The 22,024-nt window shown below is 48.4% G+C and overlaps 2 protein-coding genes across 2 annotated transcripts in view; one reads left to right on the forward strand and one right to left on the reverse strand.

The window, feature by feature from the left end:
• LOC139684162 (uncharacterized) overlaps positions 1-22,024 on the reverse strand; it is a 1,455,962-nt gene that overhangs the window by 1,046,179 nt on the left and 387,759 nt on the right.
• Positions 1-22,024, forward strand: part of LOC139684161 (uncharacterized) — a 1,434,678-nt gene that overhangs the window by 984,747 nt on the left and 427,907 nt on the right. The window contains 2 exon segments of the mRNA XM_071579762.1: positions 9,745-9,892; positions 18,248-18,771. Coding sequence (XP_071435863.1) covers positions 9,745-9,892; positions 18,248-18,771 — 672 coding nt within the window.

Genomic DNA, 22,024 nt, shown 5'->3' on the forward strand with positions numbered 1-22,024 from the left:
CCAATGAATGTTCCACAAAGCTGCACCCACAACTGAGAAATGTCAGTGGTGCAGAGGGCAAGTATTTCCTAAAATGGTTACAGGTCTTGGGAGCTGGGAAAAGGTTTTCCTGTATTTTATCCATGTCCCATTTGCAGCCCAAAGCTGAAACTCCTTCTGTTTTAGAAAGGGGGTCTCAACCAATTCCCATGGAATAGTTTCTTTTATTCTGTTAAGATCTTTTAGTTCACATGTCAAAATGTCTGTAAAATTTAGACAAATTATCATAATAAATCTGAAGCTTTCTGAGGAAAAACACTGGGAAGGTTTTTACGTATTTGTATGATTTCAAACATGCAAAAACTCTTGTACCAACTGACAATTTAAACTGGGTTGATATTTTTAGTTCTCAAGTGGTTGAACTGTAAGTATTCTCTCCATATGAGAAGACTAAGTGATTATTCCACTCCATTCCACATTTTTAATATAAAGAATAAATTAATTTATCAAATTTAAATAACAATGAATAAAAGGGTTTTTAAATATAGTCCTGCTAATATTTGATCTCCCAATGCATCCCTCTCAATGAAACCACCACCAAACAACAAAAATATTAATTACTACAAATTATGGGGCGAATAAAAGTTTTGTTGATTACAAACAGCTCCATCTCACCTGTTGGCAGGTCACTATAAAAAGAAAAGGTAAAATTTGGCCAAATAGAGACTGATTATTCAAAGGCAGGCTGGGATAATGCTCCTAAAGCAGCAACTTGAGTCTGAAATGCTGACAGTCCCGAGGTGACACATCCTGAGAAAAAGATTCTCATCACCCCTTGGCTGCTTTCTGTGAGCCTTCTCCTGCACATCTGCTGGCAGTTCCCCCAGTCCCAGCTGGTTCCTTTGATCTTCAGTGGGGAGTGCTGGAATTCCTGGAAAAAGAAAACTACACAAACCTCCCCTAAAACTCTACTCCTTAGTGAATCAAGTGGTTTGACTGCATGAACTTGGGATCTCTCAGGTAGAGGTTTAACTCCTCTTCCATGTAGTGCTCTATGCACTGATGTTTTTTTTCGCCCCATTTTTTCAGTGGGTCTCCTCCCATTAATTTCCTGTTCAGAGACAGTGAGACATCTTGAAAAAGTCAGCAAGAGCTGCTCCTTGTGCTGGGTCTCTTTGAAGGTTCTTAGCAGGCTTCTACTTCTCACCCTGGAGCCATGAACTGACCTTATCAGTTGGGCAGATAACACGTGCTCTGTTTGCTCCAGTGGTTTAACTTTGTGCCATCTGGGAAGTGGCTCCAGCCCCTCAGCATCCCACTGCATTAATAGTGACTGGATTTCCATCTCCCCTGATCCAGGGACAGGCTTTGATATCTTGGGAGCCACACACGGTGCCAGTTTAGCAGGAGTTTGCTGACCCTGGCACACATTGGTGGTTTCAGCTTTAATTAAGGGTCAATCTGCTCCTTCCTCATCATCAGCTGTCAATGCAACCTGATGTTTTGCTCTTTCTCACAACAACAGGCTGGCTCAGTGTCTCTCAGCTCCTCCCCTGAACACAGGAAGTTTGAGTTACAAGGCTTTGTTACGGGTTCTACATCCTGCAAATCTCCCTGTAAGATTCTCCCTCTCTCCTGCACATTCCAAAGCTCCACCTGAATCTTTCAGACATGCCCATGCTCAGCAGCAAAGCAGTGCCACCATTTGCAGCCTGTCTTGGAGCTCAGCAGCAAGCAATGCTCCTGCTGCAGCCTTTTGGCCTAATTCTTCCTTTTTCTGGAAAAACAATATTGTTTTTCTGACTCTTGCAAAGACAGGATTATTTCAGATTTCTGTGTAACCACTCCTTCATTCTCCACATTTTCTCCTGCCACCTCCACCCCAGAACAAAAGAGTGACTAACAAATTTGTAAAGGAAGGACAACAAAATATTTTCTTTCCATTGGCTGCCCACGAGGGCCATGCACTGTAAAAGCTCCTGCAGAAGGAACCACAAAACCTCCCTCAGAGAGAAGCTGATGCAAAGTTTCCCAGATTTCAGGACTCCCTACAGAAGAGCCCTCAATCTCTACAGGTCCCTCAGAGGAAACTTTGCTGCTGTCAAAGGCACTTTGGGGCAAGAACATAACGCTGCTCTCACTGCACCAAAATAACAGCACGTCCTGGTTTTCTGGTCTTCTCAGGGGTGAGGATCCAGCAAAATGTCGAGTCCAATGGATTAATACAATGACCTAGTTACAGGGGCTGGGAGCAATTGTGACTATGTGGGGATAACCCAAACTGTGGATTCTGCTCACTCTGTGACCTTTCTGATGAACTGTTAATAATGGATCATTTGCAGTAGATTCCCAGGGCACACCAGCATCTTTTCATGCTTTTAGTTTAAAACCTCATCAATAATCCACTTTTTAAACACTTTTTAATGAATAAGGAACAAAAGGAAAAACAAAACCAAGGTGAGTACAGTGCTGGTTGTGCCATGCTCATTCTTTTGGCTACAAACCCATCTAACTGGTAGCAGTCATCAGTGTCTTCTCTTCCAGACCACAGAATGAAAGAGAAATTCAGAAAGTGGACCTGTGGGCAAACATCTTGGTCTCATAGCAGTATCATTCAACCCAGATGCAATTTAAAACATCAAGACAAGGATTTCTAAACAAATTCATGTGTAGATTTATTCTTCAGCAATGTGTGTTCTTTTAAATCCTGACCTGAACTTTCAGGCTCCAGAACAATATTTCTTCTTTTATCCAAGACATAGTACAGCAGTTTCAGGTTACACAAATTCCTCACTGCTTAGAAACACACTAATAGCAAAGTTATAACATAAAGAAAGTTTAAACTAAGACAGGAATCAGTCTGGCAGATGACAGACTGCTGCTTTATCCAATAAGCCTTAGAATCTTTTAACTTGCATTTCATTGTCAAAGAAGATGATGGAAGAACTGCAGCCCATATGCAAGTGTTACAAGTCTATATTTGGTACCACAGTGAACTTCTATCATGAAGGTCATAAATGTGTGTGATGGTTTAAAGGTTACACAGTCGGGAGAAATGAAGACAAATCAAGGAATTTTAAAAGTCAGGGATGGAATTTACTTGAAAGATTACAATAAATGTAATGATACAAAAAAATTTTGTTTGCAGCCTAAAAATCCAGTTGTATAACGCAGGCCCCTGGGGCATGAACATTATTGTGTTCATCAGCCACCCTTCTGAATGTCACGTGGTGCCCCTGAGTCAACAGTAAAAGGAAGGGAAACCTGTTGGTGAGGATTATCGTCACAGTCTGGTCGAGAGTGGCAGTCGCAGCCCTGTTTAGTTATTAGTCCTCACCTGGATCTAAATAGGGATACCAGAAATCCCATACCCCGAAGATTTTGGGTGCTCAGATTCCAGTGGGAATGCCCAGTACTTCACTCAGGGTGGGGACTTTCACAATGGGTGGTTTGACCCTGTAAGTCATGGGATTGCTTTGGAGTCTTTGATGGTCTGGGTTATTGGAGCTGCCTATTGTTCCAGCCCCTAATGGCCCATTAGCAGAGATGAGCCCTCAGAGTGGGTGTGAAGGTGCTGATGGCTCTCCAGAGGGGAGTTATCACAGTTATCACAGCTGAGTCATTGGTGTGAAGACAGAAACATTCCTGTGCCTCCCAGGGTTCTCTATCACCCAGCTTGGAGCCTGAGTGCTTGGGTGGGCCCTGTGGTGTTACTGAACAATATATACTTTTAGTTTTTTTCACATCTTCCAAAATGCAACTTTGTTCCTTTTCTATCAACCTACTTGGGAATATTTCACACTTGCAAATCTTTTTTAACCTTGATTAGAGAAGTTCACTGTGGTACCAAATATAGAATTTTACCACAAGGACTGGGATCCTGGAGAGCAAACGGCCCAAGACCCTCCCTGTCTTCACAGGCAGAGCCACAGGGACCAGGGCAGGTCCCCCAACAAGTGCCACTGCAAATAACCCGGTTTCTGCTCTAGTGTGAACAGGCAAAGAGACAGTTTGGCAGGAGATGCTCCAGGAAAGGACCAGGTATGTGCAAGACACAGGATTTGGGGAAGGAGAACACAGCTCTGTGCCCCTCATAGACATCTGGGGTGTGTGAGAACACCCCAGGTCACAAATATCCACCTGCCCAGGGGCCCAGCAGTGGGGCAGCACCAGAGTGCAAACAGGGCAGGAGAAACTGCTCCCTGCAGACCCCACAGCCAAGGGCAGGGAGAAACCCGCCAGGACAACACACACCCCCCAGGCCGTTGAACCTCCTGACACAATCCTGGGCACCAAATCTGCTGTTCTCCTTCCTCCTCTAGACCCAGGAGCCCCAGCGCGGGGTACGATCCTGCCCAAACAGCAGAGACTGGCGGGTCCGGGGTTGGGGAGGAGGGACAGGAGAGATCCCTGGAATGAATCAGGAATAGGCATCCTCATGTATCACTCATGTCACTTGCCTCTCTCAGTTCCCCTCCCAACCCTTCCCAGACCATTCCCAGTCCTTCTGAGCGTCCCTGCAGCCTCCTTGCCTCTCTCCCAGTGCCCAACACCTTTTCCACCTCACTGATTCTGTAGAGCTCCCAGTCCGCCCAGGCCCCTGCTCTGCTCCAGGATGGATTTCTACCCTTCTCAGGTACAGGTGAGGTGGTTCCAGGGTGGGCAGGAGCTTTCAGAGCTCTTGGTGACCACCAATATTGTCCCCAACATGGACTGGACCCACCAGCTGCTGGTGATACTGGAAATCTCCTCAGGAAGGATCACCTTCACCTGCTGGGTGGGGCACATCAGCCTGGAGCACCTCCTCACCTGGGACTGGGGTATGGCCTGGCAACTTGGAGGGAGGCTGGGGAACCTGAGAGTAATTGGGAAGCAGGTGGGGGAAGCCTTGGGAAACTGGCAGGCAGTTTGAGAGACCTGGTGGTAATTCAGGGTGGTTTGTGAAAGGAATGGACAGGTCCAGAAGAGGTTTAGGGAGTCATGGAACATGGTATGGGAAGCCATGGGAGCAACTGGGAAAGATTTGGGAGCCTTGGGGAATTACTGGGAAGGGGTTTAGGAGGCTTGGCATACTGGAATGGGTTTTGAAGGGTCCAGGGAGCAATTGGAAAGGAAATATGGAGCAGCCAGGGTTGGCTAGGAAAGGATTGGGAGGGGATTTTAGGAGTCCTTGTGGGACTGAGAAGAATTGGAAGGAGATCGGGAGAAGCCTGTGATTGCTGGGAGTGAGATTGGATTATCCCAGTTGGGATGTGGGATGGAGGATAGAGGATCCTGAAGGGGGTGGGAAGAGGTTCCAGGTGGTCCTGGGTGAGCTGAGGGCAACTGGCAGGGAGTTTGGGGATGTCCTGGAGGCTCAGTTAGAAGTTTTGGAAGGTCCAGACCCCCCCAGACCACCCAGAGCTGCCACGTGCTGCCTGCAGAAGGACACTGACGGGGATCACGGGCTTCATGTTGGGCTTCATCTTCCTGGTTCTGGGGCTCAGCTCTTCCGTGTGTCAGAAAGGGAGGGGGTTCCTGGGGATCCTGTCCATACCCCCAATGTGTGCCCTCCCAGGGGATCTCCCACCTCAGTGTCACCCCCTGTTCTCTCCCCACAGAGCTCCTGAGCCATCAGCAGCCACAGACCCTTCCTGTGGCCTCGGGCCCAGCATGGACCATCCACCCCCATCCCTGTGCTGATTTGGAGGGATTGCATATCCCTACAGTCCCTGCTTTTATTCTAACACCACCTGATTCCACTTTTCCCAGTAAAGCTTCCCAGTTCTTACCAGTCCTAGCTATTAGGGGGGCAGTGGGGAACAGACCTGGGGAGAACCTGCAGGGAGGAGCCGAGGTTGGGAGGAACAGAACCAGCCCCAGGATGGATCAGTGGGGACGCCTGTGTGTCCCCTGTGACACTCACATAATACACAATTTCAAGGAACAATGTTCCTCCACGGTTTCTCTGCTAAAACATTCTATTGAAAGGTTTTCTGTCAACATTTTGCTAAAAGCTCCCAAACAAACTTCCTGCCAGAGCATCCTGCTGGAGCCTGCCTGCCATAAAGGTTCCTGCTGTTGGGCTTGATGCTGCCTGCCAAAAATCACGTACAAACCTTTTGGAACACTATGAAAACTCAGAGAAGGCACCTTGAGAATTCTGGGAGGGAAAAGGAAAGAGAGCAAACCGGTTACCATAATGGAAAATCTCTCCCTACTTCCCTCTCTCACCTTCTCATGCGGACCAGATTTTGCTCAGCCCAGAAAGGCTAAAAAACAGCTTCTCCTGAGCAACAAATCTACATATCCAAAGACAGCATTCCAAGCCTCTTGGGGCCAGAGATATCTTCCACAAGAACCAGAGAAAAAGAAATTAAAAAAAAAAGGTAGAAACTGTTTTCCCCCAGAGGGTATCTCAGCAAAAAAGTAGCTTCTGGTGGTAAACTTTTGCTTTGCTTCTAAAAGCAACCTTGGCTTTTCCCCAACGTTTTGTATCTCTTTCTGCACCTTTTAGCAATTAAATAAAAAAAAAAAAATCAGAAAAAAAGGCGATACACAAAAAAACCGAAACAGAATTTCGTATAAACAACTCACTTGTAAAAGTTTTAATTTTTTTTGGAGGAAAATTTTCAACCTAAAGTAATGTTCGTTTTGTTCATTTTGTTTGTTTTTTTTTCTACAGTATTTAAGCGGATGAAACACATCCACATTGGGAACTGCCCTACAAGTGCTTGGACTATGGAAAGAGGTTTCAGAGCAGCTCACATCTCCTCAAGCATCAGTGGACAATGTGGTTAAAGGCTTGATAACCAAAAATCCTTGTGAGTTCTGTTTAGCAGAGACCTGGTGACCCACGTTCCAGGTGATCCATGCTGGGCACAGACCTGGTGACCCACGTTCCAGGTGATCCATGCTGGGCACAGACCTGGTGACCCACGTTCTGGGTCTTCCATGCTGGGCAGTGCATTGGGTTTGCATGGTCAGGTTTTGGAAGTGGGGAAGGCTTCAGGGGTGTGTTGTATGAACAGCTGCCAGAAGCTTCTCCCATGTCCAGCACCTGACCTGATCTATGAAGGTGAGGGTAACCCAAATACTTTTTATTCCACCCCATGGGGAAGATTAGATTTACTTTATCAATATATCTGCAGATGTAGGGTTTAGAACAGTTTTGTGTGCATGGAAAGTAGGTTTGGAGCAGTTTTGGTTCCTGTCTGTAGTGATATAAAAGACTAAAAATCCCACTTTCCTTCCCTGGCTCCAAGCCCAGCCTGTCCCCTCTACGGGTGGGTGTCCCCCTTCTGCTCCTGGGTGGATCCTTTGCCCATGGGTAGCAAAGCACCCACTGCTTTTGCAGCTGGAGAGTGTTGGAGCCATGAACCATCAACATTCCAGTCTCTCACAGCTTTGCACTCCAAAAGCTGAGAAGGGTAGATCTGTCTCCTCAAAGCAGCACAATACCACTGAAAATGGCTCAATCCCACCCTAAAATTATTATTGTTCTTATTTTCTCTATGGAATTCTGGGGCAGGCAGTGCAAAACCTCAGCTCTCAGTAGGCTGAGGCTTGGTCTTGCACTTCTGCCTTTGCTCAGTCAGAACATTTTCAGTGTTTAATGAGTGTTTATCATCCCTCACAGGAGGGAGGACACTGAACCCTTCCACAGAAGCAGAAAACTAGTATGAAAAATTCAGGGAACACTGAAAAAAAAAATACCTTTTGCTCTCATTTGCCCGTTTCATGTACTTCTCTTTTGGTTTCCTATAATCGATGTTATCCACAACAGCAATTCTGTAGGTGATGGCCTAAAAAATCCATCTAATTGAATGAGAATCATTCCATAAAACTAAATCAAAAATGAGGCATTTGAAACTCTCTCAGATGAGCACAGTTCAGAAAACGGCTCCTCAGTCCCTTAGAAATCTTGGCTGATGCTGCTCATTGTGTGCCTGAAAATTTTAAATAAAAAATTATAGATTGTCCTACATGTCCTAGTTCAGCAGGTAGGACCAGTTTATCCCTGTGTGGATGATCAAAGCTGTGTATTCCACACCCTCTATTCATTTCCCAAAAACTGTTAACAATGGAACATTTGCAGCAGCTGCCCAGGGCACAGCTGACCCCTCAGGCTGGGAGCTGGGTGTGAAAGACATCTGTGAGATAAGAGCTGGGATAACTCCCCTGCAGGGAGTCATTAACGCCTTGACACCCAGCCTGAGGGGGCGTGGCTGCTAATGGGCCATCAAGGGTTCTAAAATAGCCCCTGACTCCCAGAGTTAATCACCCATTGTGTGACTCCCCGCCCAGGGGGAGGGACTGGCTGCTCCCTGGGGTACATATCCTGGGGGAAGACCTCAGGGGACACTGGTTGGTTTGAGAGGAGGACCAACACCTCGACAGGAGGAGACCACCACCTTCAAACACCTTGTGACTACCACTCTCCACCAGACTGCAACTGTCAGCTGCACCAACAGGTTTGCCACTTTGCACTTTTCCTTTGGACTTGGGGGAGACACACAGGATTCAGCACAGGGGCTAACAAACCCCTTTGTGCTTGTGCCCCAGGGGGCTCGGTTATACTGTAGGGCTTTTGTGGGTTAAACCCAATTTTTCACTTTGTGCCATTGCATTTCTTGTAATACTTTCATCAAATTGTAACTCTGACTTATAATCTCCTTTGTGTTGTGTTCATTTCTCCTGCCAGTTTCCCTTTAAACCAGCACAGCTCCCCACTTGGGGCTTCCACCACCCTCTGGAAGGATCTGAGCTGTGACCACCACTGGGACAGGACCACAGACACCACTGGGTGAGGACCACTGGCTTGACTGCCTGTCCCAGCAGCACAGCCTGACTGCAGTGCTGACTCTCAAGGTTCCTGCCAGGGTTTTGGGGTGTGGGGAAGGTGAATCCTATGGAAGGGGGGCCATTCCGTCTCTGTGCTGTGGCCATGTGTGTTTTATGGGAGGGGGAGGCTGGGCACTAACTTGACTGGACAGAGTGGGCTGGGCTTAGGAAGTTTCTCCTCCTGAGTTTGTTTAGCCCAGTTTATGAGTTGTTTTCAGCATTTCTTCTTGGTAAAGAAGATGTGTTTCTCCACTTTCTCTGCATTTCAGACACCTGAGTAGGGAATCCTGGGCAGGAGACTTCTCTCCACGGTGACTCCCTCTTGCAAATTATCTCAAACTGAGACACTGGTGTGTTTCTAGAGATAGATTTGAGAGTAGGAACTCCCAACCAATATGCTAACATGTTGGTTTTTTACCCCAGAACAGGATTTCTCCTTTCCAAACATTGAAAGGATGCAGAAGGAGGCTGTGAGGAAGATGAGAATGCCCCGGGAGCCCCAGGCAGGTGAGGAGGAAGTCAGTGCCCCTTTGCCCCTCTCTTGTGCTGCATCTTCTAGCCCAGCATGGCCCCGGCTGCAGGACAACCCCGCTGGAGACGCCGTCCTGCCAGGGCCGGGTTTGGGGGGATGTCCTTGGCCTTCCCTGTGGGCCGGAGGCAAATGCCCTGAGTGTCCTTGTTCCTTCCTGCCCCAGGCCCTGAGCTGAGCATGGAGAGCACGGAGGACAAAGCCCCCAGGCAGAACTTCACATTAGAGGCTGTTTTGAACAGTGCCATGGTACAGGAAGTCACGGGGGAGAAAAAACCACGGCGATCCCACAGGAAGAGGAGCTCCAAGCTGAGCCGAGAGACACCCGAGGAGGAAACACCCAACGTGTCCGGGGAAGGCAGTCAGAGATTGAGCCAGAGCTCTGACCTGGTGGTGCAGCAGCAGCTTCAGAGAAGGGAGAAGCACTACAAGTGCTTGGAATGTGAGAAGAGCTTCAGCCAGAGGTCAGGTCTGACTCGCCATCAGCACATCCACACTGGGGAACGGCCTTACACATGTGAGGAATGTGGGAAGAGCTTCAATCAGAGCTCCACCCTTGTCGCAGGTTTGGCCTAGCTGTTGCCAACCCTGGACTGGCCCCCCTTCTCCCCCCAGAACCTTCCCAGCAAAGGAAAGGAAAAAAACTGAAAAGAAACGCACTCTAAAGAAACTGAACTGAATAAAAAGAATAAATTATATTTACCAACATTTACAAACCACACTGTATACACAATACACAGGATCCCACCTCCCAGGGGAGAGGGGAAGGGAGAAAAGGGGATTGATTAGCTGGGAAATAGGGAAGACACCAACCCACCCCAGAGAAACCGAATGAATCAAAACAAATACAATTAAAAAAACTCAAGGAAGGGGAACAAGAATGAAACAATCTCACCCAGGACAGGAGAAACACCAGGGACCGAAGGGACCAGACCTCCACCACCTCCCTCCAGCTCCTCAGCCAAGGAACGGAAAGGAAAACCAAAACCACTCCCCCACTGCTATGTGGAAGACACGTGTGGAATACTTGTAACTTCCTTAGATACAGTGGTTACTGAGGAAGCCATGGGTCAAACCATTACATTCTCCACCCCTTATTCCACACTGGTCTTTCCACGCAATCTTTGTATTATTGCATTTGCTTATATCCCACAGATATATATATATAGTCCGTATGCAGTCCTTCAAGGCAGATGTCTTGTCATCAAGGATCAACACCAGCATCAGTTCAGCTTTAGTCCATTGCCTTTTGGTTAGAGTCACAGTTCCAAGTTGAGGCCTAGTCCACAGTTTAGGGCTGCCTTATCGTTGGACATCATGGGATACCAGTACCGGCTTTGTTTGGGTTTTTCCTTGTCTCGTGTCTGGTTTCCTGCAAAACACAACTCAAAGCACAACATTAGTTCTTCCCCAAGGCTAGATTGCCTTGGGGCACACACTGGATCTCACCATCCTTCCTCATTACCCACCAGGTGTTTCCGGACCCTTGGGCAAAAACAATCCCACGAATGGGTTTGTCTTGGCCCGAGGGAGGGGTAATCCAGACAGATTTCCCTAACATGCTTCTCAAGTGAATCGCTGGAACTTTGTCTCCATCTACCGTGTGGAGGGATTCTGCTTGGGCAGGACCAGCTCGATTGACAGAGCCTCTGGTGTTAACCAACCAGGTGGCCTTGGCTAAATGCTTATCCCAATTCTTGAAGGTTCCTCCACCTAGTGCCTTCAGAGTTGTTTTTAATAGTCCATTGCACCTTTCAACCTTTCCAGCAGCAGGTGCATAATATGGAATGTGATATACCCATTCAATACCATGCTCCCGTGCCCAAGTGGCCACCAGATTGTTTTTGAAATGAGTCCCATTATCTGACTCAATGCGATCTGGAGTGCCATGCCTCCACAGGACCTGTTTCTCAAGGCCCAAGATAGTATTCCGGGCTGTTGCATGTGGTACTGAATATGTCTCCAACCATCCAGTGGTTGCTTCAACCATGGTAAGCACATAGCGCTTACCTTGGCTAGTCTGTGGCAATGTGATGTAGTCAACCTGCCAGGCCTCTCCGTATTTATACTTGTCCCAGCGTCCACCATACCAAAGGGGCTTCAACCTTTTTGCCTGCTTAATGGCGGCACAGGTTTCACAATCGCGGATAACCTGGGAAATAGTGTCCATGGTTAAATCCACCCCTCGGTCTCGTGCCCATTTATAGGTTGCGTCCCGGCCTTGATGGCCTGAAGCATCATGTGCCCATTGAGCTAGGAACAATTCTCCCTTTTGCTGCCAATCGAGGTCTACTTGTGACACCTCAATCTGTGCAGCTCGGTCTGCCTGTCTGTTATTATCTTGTTCCTCGTTAGCTCGACCTTTGGGCACATGGGCATCTACATGGCGGACTCTCACGTTCAATTTCTTTACTCTGGCAGCAATGTCTTGCCACAGATCTGCAGCCCAGATGGGCTTCCCTCTACGCCTCCAATTCATCTTCTCCCACCGGTCTAGCCACCCCCAGAGAGCATTTGTTATCATCCATGAGTCGGTGTACAAGTAGAGCCTTGGCCATCCTTCTCTTTCTGCAATGTCTAGGGCCAATTGGACAGCTTTGAGTTCTGCGAACTGACTCGATTCGCCTTTCCCCTCAGTGGCTTCTGCCACCTGCTGGGTGGGATTCCACACAGCTGCTTTCCACTTCCGGCTCCTCCCTACGATACGGCAAGAACCATCAGTGAAAAGTGCGTAGCGCGTCTCTTCATCTGGCAGCTGATTATATGGTGGAGCTTCTTCAGCTCGACTCACTGACTCTTCCTCTTCTTCATCTGCCAGGCTGAAGTTCCCACCTTCAGGCCAATTGGTTATAATTTCTAGAATTCCAGGGTGATTCGAGCTCCCAATTCGAACACGTTGTGTAATCAAAGCAATCCACTTGCTCCAGGTGGCATCGGTGGCATGGTGTGTAGGGGGCACTTTTCCTTTGAACATCCAGCTTAACACTGGTAGTCGAGGTGCCAGGAAAAGCTGGGCTTCAGTACCAATTACCTCTGAGGCTGCTCGTATGCCTTCATATGCCGCTAGGATTTCCTTCTCCATAGGGGTGTAATTGGCCTCAGAGCCTCTGTAGCTTCGGCTCCAGAAACCAAGTGGTCGCCCTCGTGTCTCACCAGGCACCTTTTGCCAGAGGCTCCAGGAGGGGCCTTTATCTCCAGCTGTGGAATAAAGTACATTCTTCACATCTGGTCCCGTCCTGACTGGTCCAAGAGCCACAGCATGTGCGATTTCTTGCTTGATCTGCTTGAAAGCCTGTTGTTGTTCAGGACCCCATTGGAAAATGTTCTTTTTACGGGTCACAAAATAGAGAGGGCTCACGATCTGGCTGTACTCTGGGATGTGCATTCGCCAGAAGCCTATGGCTCCCAGAAACGCTTGGGTCTCTTTCTTGTTAGTCGGTGGAGCCATTGCTACAATCTTATTGATGACGTCGGTTGGAATCTGGCGACGTCCATCTTGCCATTTCACCCCAAGGAACTGAATCTCTCTGGCAGGTCCCTTGACCTTGCTCTTTTTGATGGCAAAACCGGCTTTGAGGAGAATCTGAATAATCTTTCGTCCTTTTCCGAAAACTTCTTCTGCTGTGTCTCCCCATACAATGACATCATCAATATACTGGATGTGTTCTGGGGCCTCACCCTTCTCCAATGTGGCCTGGATCAGCCCATGACAAATGGTTGGACTGTGTTTCCACCCCTGGGGCAATCGGTTCCAGGTGTACTGCACGCCCCTCCAGGTGAAAGCAAACTGTGGCCTGCACTCTGGAGCCAGAGGAATGGAGAAGAATGCATTAGCAATGTCAATAGTGGCATACCACTTTGCTGCTTTGGACTCCAGCTCATACTGGAGCTCCAACATATCTGGCACAGCAGCACTCAACGGTGGCGTAACTTCATTCAAGCCACGATAGTCCACAGTCAGTCTCCATTCTCCATCTGATTTACGTACAGGCCAGATAGGGCTGTTGAAGGGTGAGTGTGTTCTGCTGACCACCCCTTGGCTCTCCAGCTTCCTGATCATTTTATGGATGGGAATCACAGCATCTCGGTTTGTACGATACTGTCGCCTATGTACAGTTGCAGTGGCCATCGGTACTTCTTGATCATTGACTCGGAGTAATCCCACAGCAGAAGGGTCTTCTGAGAGACCAGGGAGAGTAGACAACTGTTTAGACTCTCCTTCAATCACTGTAGCTACACCAAAAGCCCACCGGTACCCCTTCGGGTCCTTAAAGTGTCCTCTTTTTAAATAGTCCATACCAAGAATGCTAGGGGCTTCTGGTCCTGTCACAATGGAATGCTTTTCCCATTGGTCTCCTGTTAGGCTCATGTCAGCCTCTACCACCGACAGGTCCTGAGACCCTCCGGTTACTCCAGAAATAGACACAGTCTCTGTACTCTCATGTTCTGATGGCATTAATGTACATTGGGCACCAGTATCTACCAAAGCTCGATATTTCTGAGGATCCGATGTGCCAGGCCATCGAACCCACACAGCCCAATAAACCCGATTATCATCCTCGTCCCTCTCCTCCTCCTGGCAGGAGGCAGGGCCCCTCTATTGTTGTTCCTGGTCGGAGCATTCTCCATCTGACGTGTGCGATGCTCTGTCAGAGGCTCCTTCATCAGCATGGGGGGAGTTGTCTCTTTTGCGTTTCGGAGATCGATGTTTCTTTTCCGGGGTCTTTGCTTCAACTATGTGGACAGCTTTCTTGCCAGCTACTTTCCGTTTTAATTCTTGCACTCGGGCTTTAAGTTTAGAGGTGGGTTCACCGTGCCATTTCTTCATGTTTTCCCCTAGTTCGCGCAGAAGGGCCCACAAGAAACCACGCTCACTTTGTGTCTTACTCCTGGGGCTTCCAGTTTTCTCTCGTGCTGCATGAGATGACCGAGAACGGGAGCGGGAATGAGAACGAGAACTGGAACGAGAATAAGAACGAGACCTTTCTTTGCGACCTCTAGAACTTCTGTGTCTAGGTTCTTCTTCATACACAGAGCGTCTAGTATTCCTCTGGTGGCCTCTAGTTCTCCCTCGTGCTGCATGAGGTGACCAAGAACGGGAACGGGACCGAGAACGAGAACAGGAACTTGAATGAGAATGAGAACGAGACCTTTCTTTGCGACCTCTAGAACCTTTGCCTCTAGGTTCTTCTTCATACACAGAGCGTCTAGGATTCCTCCCTACCCTTTCCCCACTGTAGAGGGACGAATGCTGGTAGTTAGAGGGGACTCTCATGGTTTCTGATATTCTCCGTATCCAGTGACACATTCTGTCAACGTGTATCTCATTCTCGTCCATACTTAGAGGGTATGCAGATATCAGACATGGCATATAAGACTTAGGGGCCCCATTCATCACCTTATCCCACATCGGCTGTGTGCATGGCATCTTCTCTGGGACCAAGATGTCATAGTAATTTGGATCAGAGTATATAATCTCCAGCATGGCCAGTTCCCGCAGATACTGGATGCCTTCTTCTGCAGTATTCCACTCTCTCGGAGCACTCACCAAATACTCTTTAAATGGGTATCTTGCCCTCACGGCACGGAGGATTCGGGTCCAGAGACTGGATGCCATCTCCCCCTGTCCCATTTCCTGTTCTATTTCACGGTCTCGGGCAAGAGATCCCAATTGTTGTGCTTCATGACCTTCCAGCACATGACTACTGGCCCCCTGGTCCCAACATCGCACCAGCCAGGTGAGGATGCGTTCATCGGGCCACCGACTGTAATCCCTTCGTATATCTCGAATCTCCTTTGGGGTCAATGATCGTATAATTTCACTTTCCCTCATTATTTCCTGTCCATCTCTTCCACGTACTATTCTCTCTACCTGTGTTTTTACTCTTCCACTCCTTCGTGGAACCTCTCTCACTTCCTTTCTGACCCTCTCACGCGAAGATGGGGATTGTTCAGGCCGTGAAGATGAGCTTCTATGGTGTTCACTCCGGGAGGATGGGCTCCTACGTCGCCCACGCTGTGGAGAGAGACTTCTACTTCGTTCGAGCCGTGGAGAAAGACTCCTAGCTCGTGCACCCCGTGAAAGGGAGCTCCTGTGTTGTTCATCAGGTCTGATGAATGGAGGTAGCACATAGTCCTTGGAAGGCCGGGGTAAGGGCCTTCCCCGGTCATCTATTCCCTCAAATGTAGGTCTAGTATGGGGAGGTGGAATCATACTTCCAAGAGAGGGTTGCCTTAGGAGAGGCTGAAACGGTCCTTCCTCAGGCTGACGGAAGCGCGTTGACCTCCTCTCTTCCTCCACTGGGTACTTGCGTATGTAGTCAGAGCACCAATCGTCAAATGTTCTTCTATCCCAGGATGCTCGCACCATTCCCTTCCTTTCTCCAGGCATGCCTCTGGTCTCTTTTGGGCGTGCCCCCAGTCCCATTAGGTGTGCCCCATCCCTTGTGACCACTCCTCCCTCTCTGGCGGCTGCTCCCTCTTCTACTGTGACTATTCTTTCCTCTTGTGCCGTCGCTCCTTCCATCGTCACAGTAGTTTCTTCCTCTCTCGCAGCTGCTTCTTCATCTACTTCTTCTTCTTCTTTTTCTTCTTCTTCTTGTTCCTCTTCTTCTTCTTCTTGTTCCAATTGCGGAGGTGGCTCTATGGGTTTTGTAGTCTCCTTTGTCCTCGTTGTTTTCTTCTTTATGGGGGCAATGATAATCTTCCGGTCCATAACTTCAGTTTGAGTTCCCACAGAGCGAATAGGAACTGTATCCGCGTCGGCTTGAGTTTGAGCTTCAACTGTGGTCTTGGTGGGTTTAGTAGGAATGGCCGCTTCCAGATCTGCAGCTTGAGTCTGAGTTTCCACAGAGCGAATAGAAACTGTATCAACGTCGGCCTGAGTCTGAGCTTCAACTGTGGTCTTAGCAGGCTTAATAGAGATGGCAACCTCCAGATCTACGGCTTGAGTCTGAATTTCTACGGAACAACTGGAAGCTGTATTAGCTTCAGCTTGTGTCTGGGTTTCAGCCGTGGTTGTAGCAGGGACAGCAGAAACGGCCTTGTCCGGATTTGCAGCCTGGGTCTGGGTTTCTGTCGAGCAAACAGAGACTGTATTTGCTTCAGCCTGCGTCTGAGTTTCAGCTGTGGTTGTAGAAGGGACAGCAGAAATGGCCTTGTCCAGATTTGAAACCTGAGTTTGGGTTTCTACTGAGCAAACAGAGGCTGAAACTTGAGTTTGGGTCCCTACAGAGTGAACGGGGGCTTTGTTGGCCTCTGTTTGAGTCTGAGTCTCAACTGTAGTTTTAGCAGGGACAGCGGAGGTAGCCATGTCCGGGTCTGCAGCTTGAGTTTGGGTTTCTACAGAGCGGACGGAGACTGTATTAGTTTCAGCTGCTTGAGCTTGGGTCTCTACAGAAACAGCCTTGACCTCATGCTGTGTTTGGACTCCGCTTTCGGTAGTCTGAACAGGGACTGCACGGGTTTCGGATGGCATATCTCCACATTCTATCCTGTCCTCAAGCCATTGACAGTAGTCTATGGCACATCGATAAGCACTAGCCAGGCCCCAACACAAAGCAGAGACTCGCGTATACGGGTCCTCATAGGAAAAACACTCTTCTGATAAACAGCGGGCCACCTCAGCAGAGTCACACACTTGTTCTGACGTGAACTTCCAAAAAACGGAGGGTGAGATACGCCCTAGCACTTTACCGAGATCCGACCAAGGCCCATCCCACCCTGGGACTGGCCTGTCCGAAGCCCCTTCCAAAGTTCCAGCGAGTCCCCCAGAGGCATAGCCTTTCTTAGGTCTAAAACAAGGGAAGCAACAAAGTGCCAGCATTCTTCCAATCTTATACAACAGTTCCATTACCCTCATAAACACTAGTGCTGTCACAATACAATTTAGGTAATAACTGGGACCAATTGTAACAGTAGGGATCTCCCTCAATAGTCCATTAATGTCATAATTTAACAGGCCTTTAATGTCAAGATTCAGGAGGGCCTTACATGGATGACAATTATCAGGCAGACCTAGGTATGTCCCTAGGAGACCTCTCAGAGTGGGAGTAAGCATTAGCACCATCAGTATGTAAAGGAATAGAAAGACACTTAACAGGAGGCCTTTCACTACAAGAGACTGCCAGGCCATGCCAGCAGGGTTGGACCGACCTCCTCTGGTACCTCTCAGGTATTTGCTAAAAAGGGTGAAAACCATTCTTTCTATTGTTTACCTTATGCCTGAGTCCTCTGTTCCCAAACAAAAACCTTGTTTATAACAAAAAGATACTCTTTTGATAATACCACTTCAGTTGGCAGTTCTCCCAGCCACTGTTCTCTAAACAGAGAATTGTTTACCAAACAACTCAAGGTCAGTATCTCGGTGGAACCTCCAATAATGTCGCAGGTTTGGCCTAGCTGTTGCCAACCCTGGACTGGCCCCCCTTCTCCCCCCAGAACCTTCCCAGCAAAGGAAAGGAAAAAAACTGAAAAGAAACGCACTCTAAAGAAACTGAACTGAATAAAAAGAATAAATTATATTTACCAACATTTACAAACCACACTGTATACACAATACACAGGATCCCACCTCCCAGGGGAGAGGGGAAGGGAGAAAAGGGGATTGATTAGCTGGGAAATAGGGAAGACACCAACCCACCCCAGAGAAACCGAATGAATCAAAACAAATACAATTAAAAAAACTCAAGGAAGGGGAACAAGAATGAAACAATCTCACCCAGGACAGGAGAAACACCAGGGACCGAAGGGACCAGACCTCCACCACCTCCCTCCAGCTCCTCAGCCAAGGAACGGAAAGGAAAACCAAAACCACTCCCCCACTGCTATGTGGAAGACACGTGTGGAATACTTGTAACTTCCTTAGATACAGTGGTTACTGAGGAAGCCATGGGTCAAACCATTACAACCCTTAAGCAACACAAGAAGATCCACACTGGGGAATGTCCCTACGAGTGTTCTGAGTGTGGGAAGAGGTGTCGGACCAGCTCCAATCTTCTCGTTCATCAGCGCACACACACGGGGGAGAGGCCCTTCCCCTGCACCGATTGCGGGAGGAGATTCAATGTCAAGTCCAGCCTCATCAGACACCGGCGTATCCACACGGGAGAGTGGCCTTACCCCTGTGGGGAGTGTGGGAAAAGCTTTAGGCAGAACTCTGAGCTTGTCATCCACCAGATGATCCACACTGGGGAGAGGCCCTACGAGTGTTCCGAGTGTGGGAAGAGGTTTCAGACCAGCTCACTTCTCCTCAGGCATCAGCGCATACACACCGGGGAGAGGCCTTTCCGCTGCACCGACTGCGGGAAGAGATTCAATGTCAACTCCAACCTCATCACCCACCGTCGTATCCACACTGGGGAGCGGCCATACAGCTGTGACGAGTGCGGGAAGAGCTTCACCCAGAGCTGTAGCTTGACCAGACACCAACGAACCCACCAGTAAGGGAAGCCCTGTGCGTGCCCCAAATGTGGGAAGAGCTTTGTCTGCTGCTCCAACTCCATCACCCATCTCCAGAGCCACATTTTGAACAGAACTCATGAACCACATTCCCAGTGATCCACGTTAGGAACACGCCTGGCTGGTGTTCTCCTCATCATCCTGGTTCTCTGTGGGCACTTGAATTTACACAGGGAGAGGAACATCCATGGTGTCATGGGTTTATTTAGACCCAGATTTAGGCTTTGTTTTCTAGTGCAGGCCTTGGACAATCAGCTGACTTGAACCGGGTCAGGCCAGTTGAGTTCTATAGGCCAATGATATTGCCTACCATATTCTGATGTCATCTCAGATAGAAAAAGAGAGGGAGGAGGGGTCTTCCTTCTTCTTCCTGATGGATGAGCAAAGACTTGGGGTGAAGCTCAGAGGTCCTGGAGAGATACCAAGGCCCTCAATCAGTTTATTATCTTTTTTTAGGAAAGTAGAATTTTTTTCTGTTTGCTCTTGCTACCTTTTATTCTTAGTGTGCAGTTTGTATTTTATTTGCTGTTTAATTTTTTTTTTTCTCTTCGGATAATATACCAAATTCTACTGAACTATGGTCAGTTGTTGGTTGTTTTTTTTTTTTTGGGGGGGGGTGAAGGTGCAGGGGTGATCGGGGGATTTTACCTCTGAAATGATTACTTGGCATTTTGCTAAGTCAAAACCATCCCACATGGGGACACAGACTCTTGTGTGAAATTCATTGGGAAGGGGGATTTGTTGACATTTGACCCTAAAAATCTCCCCTGCCCTCACTTAATTCTTCTGGTGGCCAAAAGGAATCCTAAATGGCGTTTGAGATATTTTCCAAACTAAATAATTCCATAATTCTAATTCTCTGTGGTTCTGCCTCTCTATAGGCCAAACAACCCAAACATATTCACCTTATCGCGACTCATTTTTTTATTATTATTATTTTATTTGACCGAAAATGGATGGACATGCCACCTTGCAGGAGGGTATTCTCCCTTCCTCCAGGCCTGCTGGGGTGGGACTGGGAGCCCTCCCCACACAGGGGCCACCCACATTTCTTTTTGGGAGATGAGGATACTCATACACTGGGACCAGCCCAGCTGGTGTCACAAAATCCCTGAAAGTGCCGCGTTGGAATGGGACCCACAAGGATCATCCAGTCCAACCCTCAGAGTCTCATCCCCAAGAGTCACACCCTGTGCCCGAGAGCATCATCCAAACCATCCTCTGTCAGGCTTGGGGCTGTGTCCAGTGCCCTGGGGAGCACCTGGAGGCATCTCCTAAAGCTGACCCAGCCCCAGCTGATGGGATGTGTGAGGAGGGGGCTGTTGGGGGGCACTTTGAAAAAGCTGTGGAGCTGGGTGGTGCAGCCAGGGATGCCCAGGGCTGTGGGGCAGAGCAGGGTCCTGCAGCCCAGGGTGCTGTGCTGGGGCAGGGACTCTGCTGCCTGCCAGGGGCAGCTCTCAGCCTGCCCAGGGAGCTGCTGACAGGACTGGGGACAAGGGCTGTGAGGAAGAAGCAGCCCCTGGGAGGGCTCCTTGTCTCCCTCAAGGGCTGCTGCAGGGCTTGGGACTTCTCACAGCCCCTACATCAACCCCAGACAGTTCCCAGGGCACATTTCAGGGAGGACATTAAAGCAAGACCTACATCAAATGGAAGCATCCTGTTCTTTCAGTCTTGTGGCCTGGCAAGTATGGCTGGGCAATGGCACACAAAAATTAATATCTCCCTTTCAGGAGAAAGCACAGAAACTCCAAATTTGGTTCTCCAAGATGTGAACAAATGAGGGAAATCTCTCCAGAGCAGATGGAAAACAGTGTGATGGACACTGTAGCTCTCCAGGCTCTGCTCAAAGCCACATCGAGCTGAGCCCATTTGCCTCATGTCTTGTCTCAAGGCTTTTCATATTTTCAATCTAAAGAAAATGTATAACCCTAAAAAGAACAGTCCCCATTCCTCCTCAGTTTGTTTGATCACACCCCTAAATTGCTTGATTCCTTGCAGGGCCAGGATTGAGGCCGAGTTTGGGGGTGGGATGGGCAGAACCGGCCTCGAGATTGGATTGGGAATGGGGACCCCTATTGGTCCCCGCTGTCTCATCCCACTGTGGGACTTCTGAGGGGCCATCTCTTGCCTAAAACCAGCTCTCAAAAGAAACCTCTGAGACCCAACTGGTGATCTTGAGCAGTCAGACAGTCTATATCATGACTCCCTACATGGTCACAGCATGCTGAGTGCCCTGGGAATCAGTTCCCAAAGTGCACACAGAGGAATCCTCACTGCAGCTGATGTGTCAGCATTTCATCAGTATTCATTGTTCATCCCTGCATTCCTGTTACATATTCATGGCATTTCTCAACAGTTACCAGTATATCTGCATGTCCTTATCAAGTCTCTGACGGGACTTTCTGAGGGGGTTCTCTGAGCAATCCATAGTTAACATGACCCTGCCATTCCCAGGAGGGCAGTTCATGGACTGTTCATGGCTCAGGAGGAGACAGGTGGCTTCTTCTCTTCCCTCCCAGTTTCCAGACTTTCTCACTCAAAGCAAAGATTTTCCTTTCTCAAGGGGATGCAGAAAAAGGCACCTTTAAATCTAATCCTACCAGCTACTCTAGGTTATCATTTAAGGGGTTTCTCTCAAGTTCTAAACTAATCAATAATCTTTCCCTTTTCTTTCTTTATGGGTACCTGGATTTCGATTCTACAAACAAACCATGCTTAGCAAATTTCTCTGTTATTGGAACCAATCCAACTTGGCTTTCTCCTTTCAGAGGATCCTGGGTTTGCCTTACCAGCTCCTGCCTTAGGGGTAATTCTCATGAGTTCTGCCCTTTTTGACTTTCCTGTAATTCCACTGGCCCACACAACAGGAACAACTGCATGTTCAGCTTCAGCTGGGATGTGGCTGCTGACTGGAGGTATTTCCTGCCCAAGAAGAGCTGCTCCACTGACATGTGTAGTCTCAGAAATTATGTTTTCAACATCCCCATTTTGAAAATCAATTTCTTCCTCAGGTTATCTAATTCATCTTTCAATAGAAATGGTTTGGTGGAGTTTGGAAATAGAGAAACTCATGAATTTTCAGTCACGCCAATAACATTTCCAGTGCCATTCCTCAATTCTCTCTCTATTGGGTTAAGAACTGAGGAAATTGCCCCTTGGTTTGACCAACGCATGGGCAAACAAGACAGTGGGAACAGGACCCCACACCTTTACCTAGACAGTGGTATCAACATC

Source organism: Pithys albifrons, chromosome 33 (assembly GCF_047495875.1).
Source record: "Pithys albifrons albifrons isolate INPA30051 chromosome 33, PitAlb_v1, whole genome shotgun sequence".
NCBI lineage: Eukaryota > Metazoa > Chordata > Aves > Passeriformes > Thamnophilidae > Pithys > Pithys albifrons.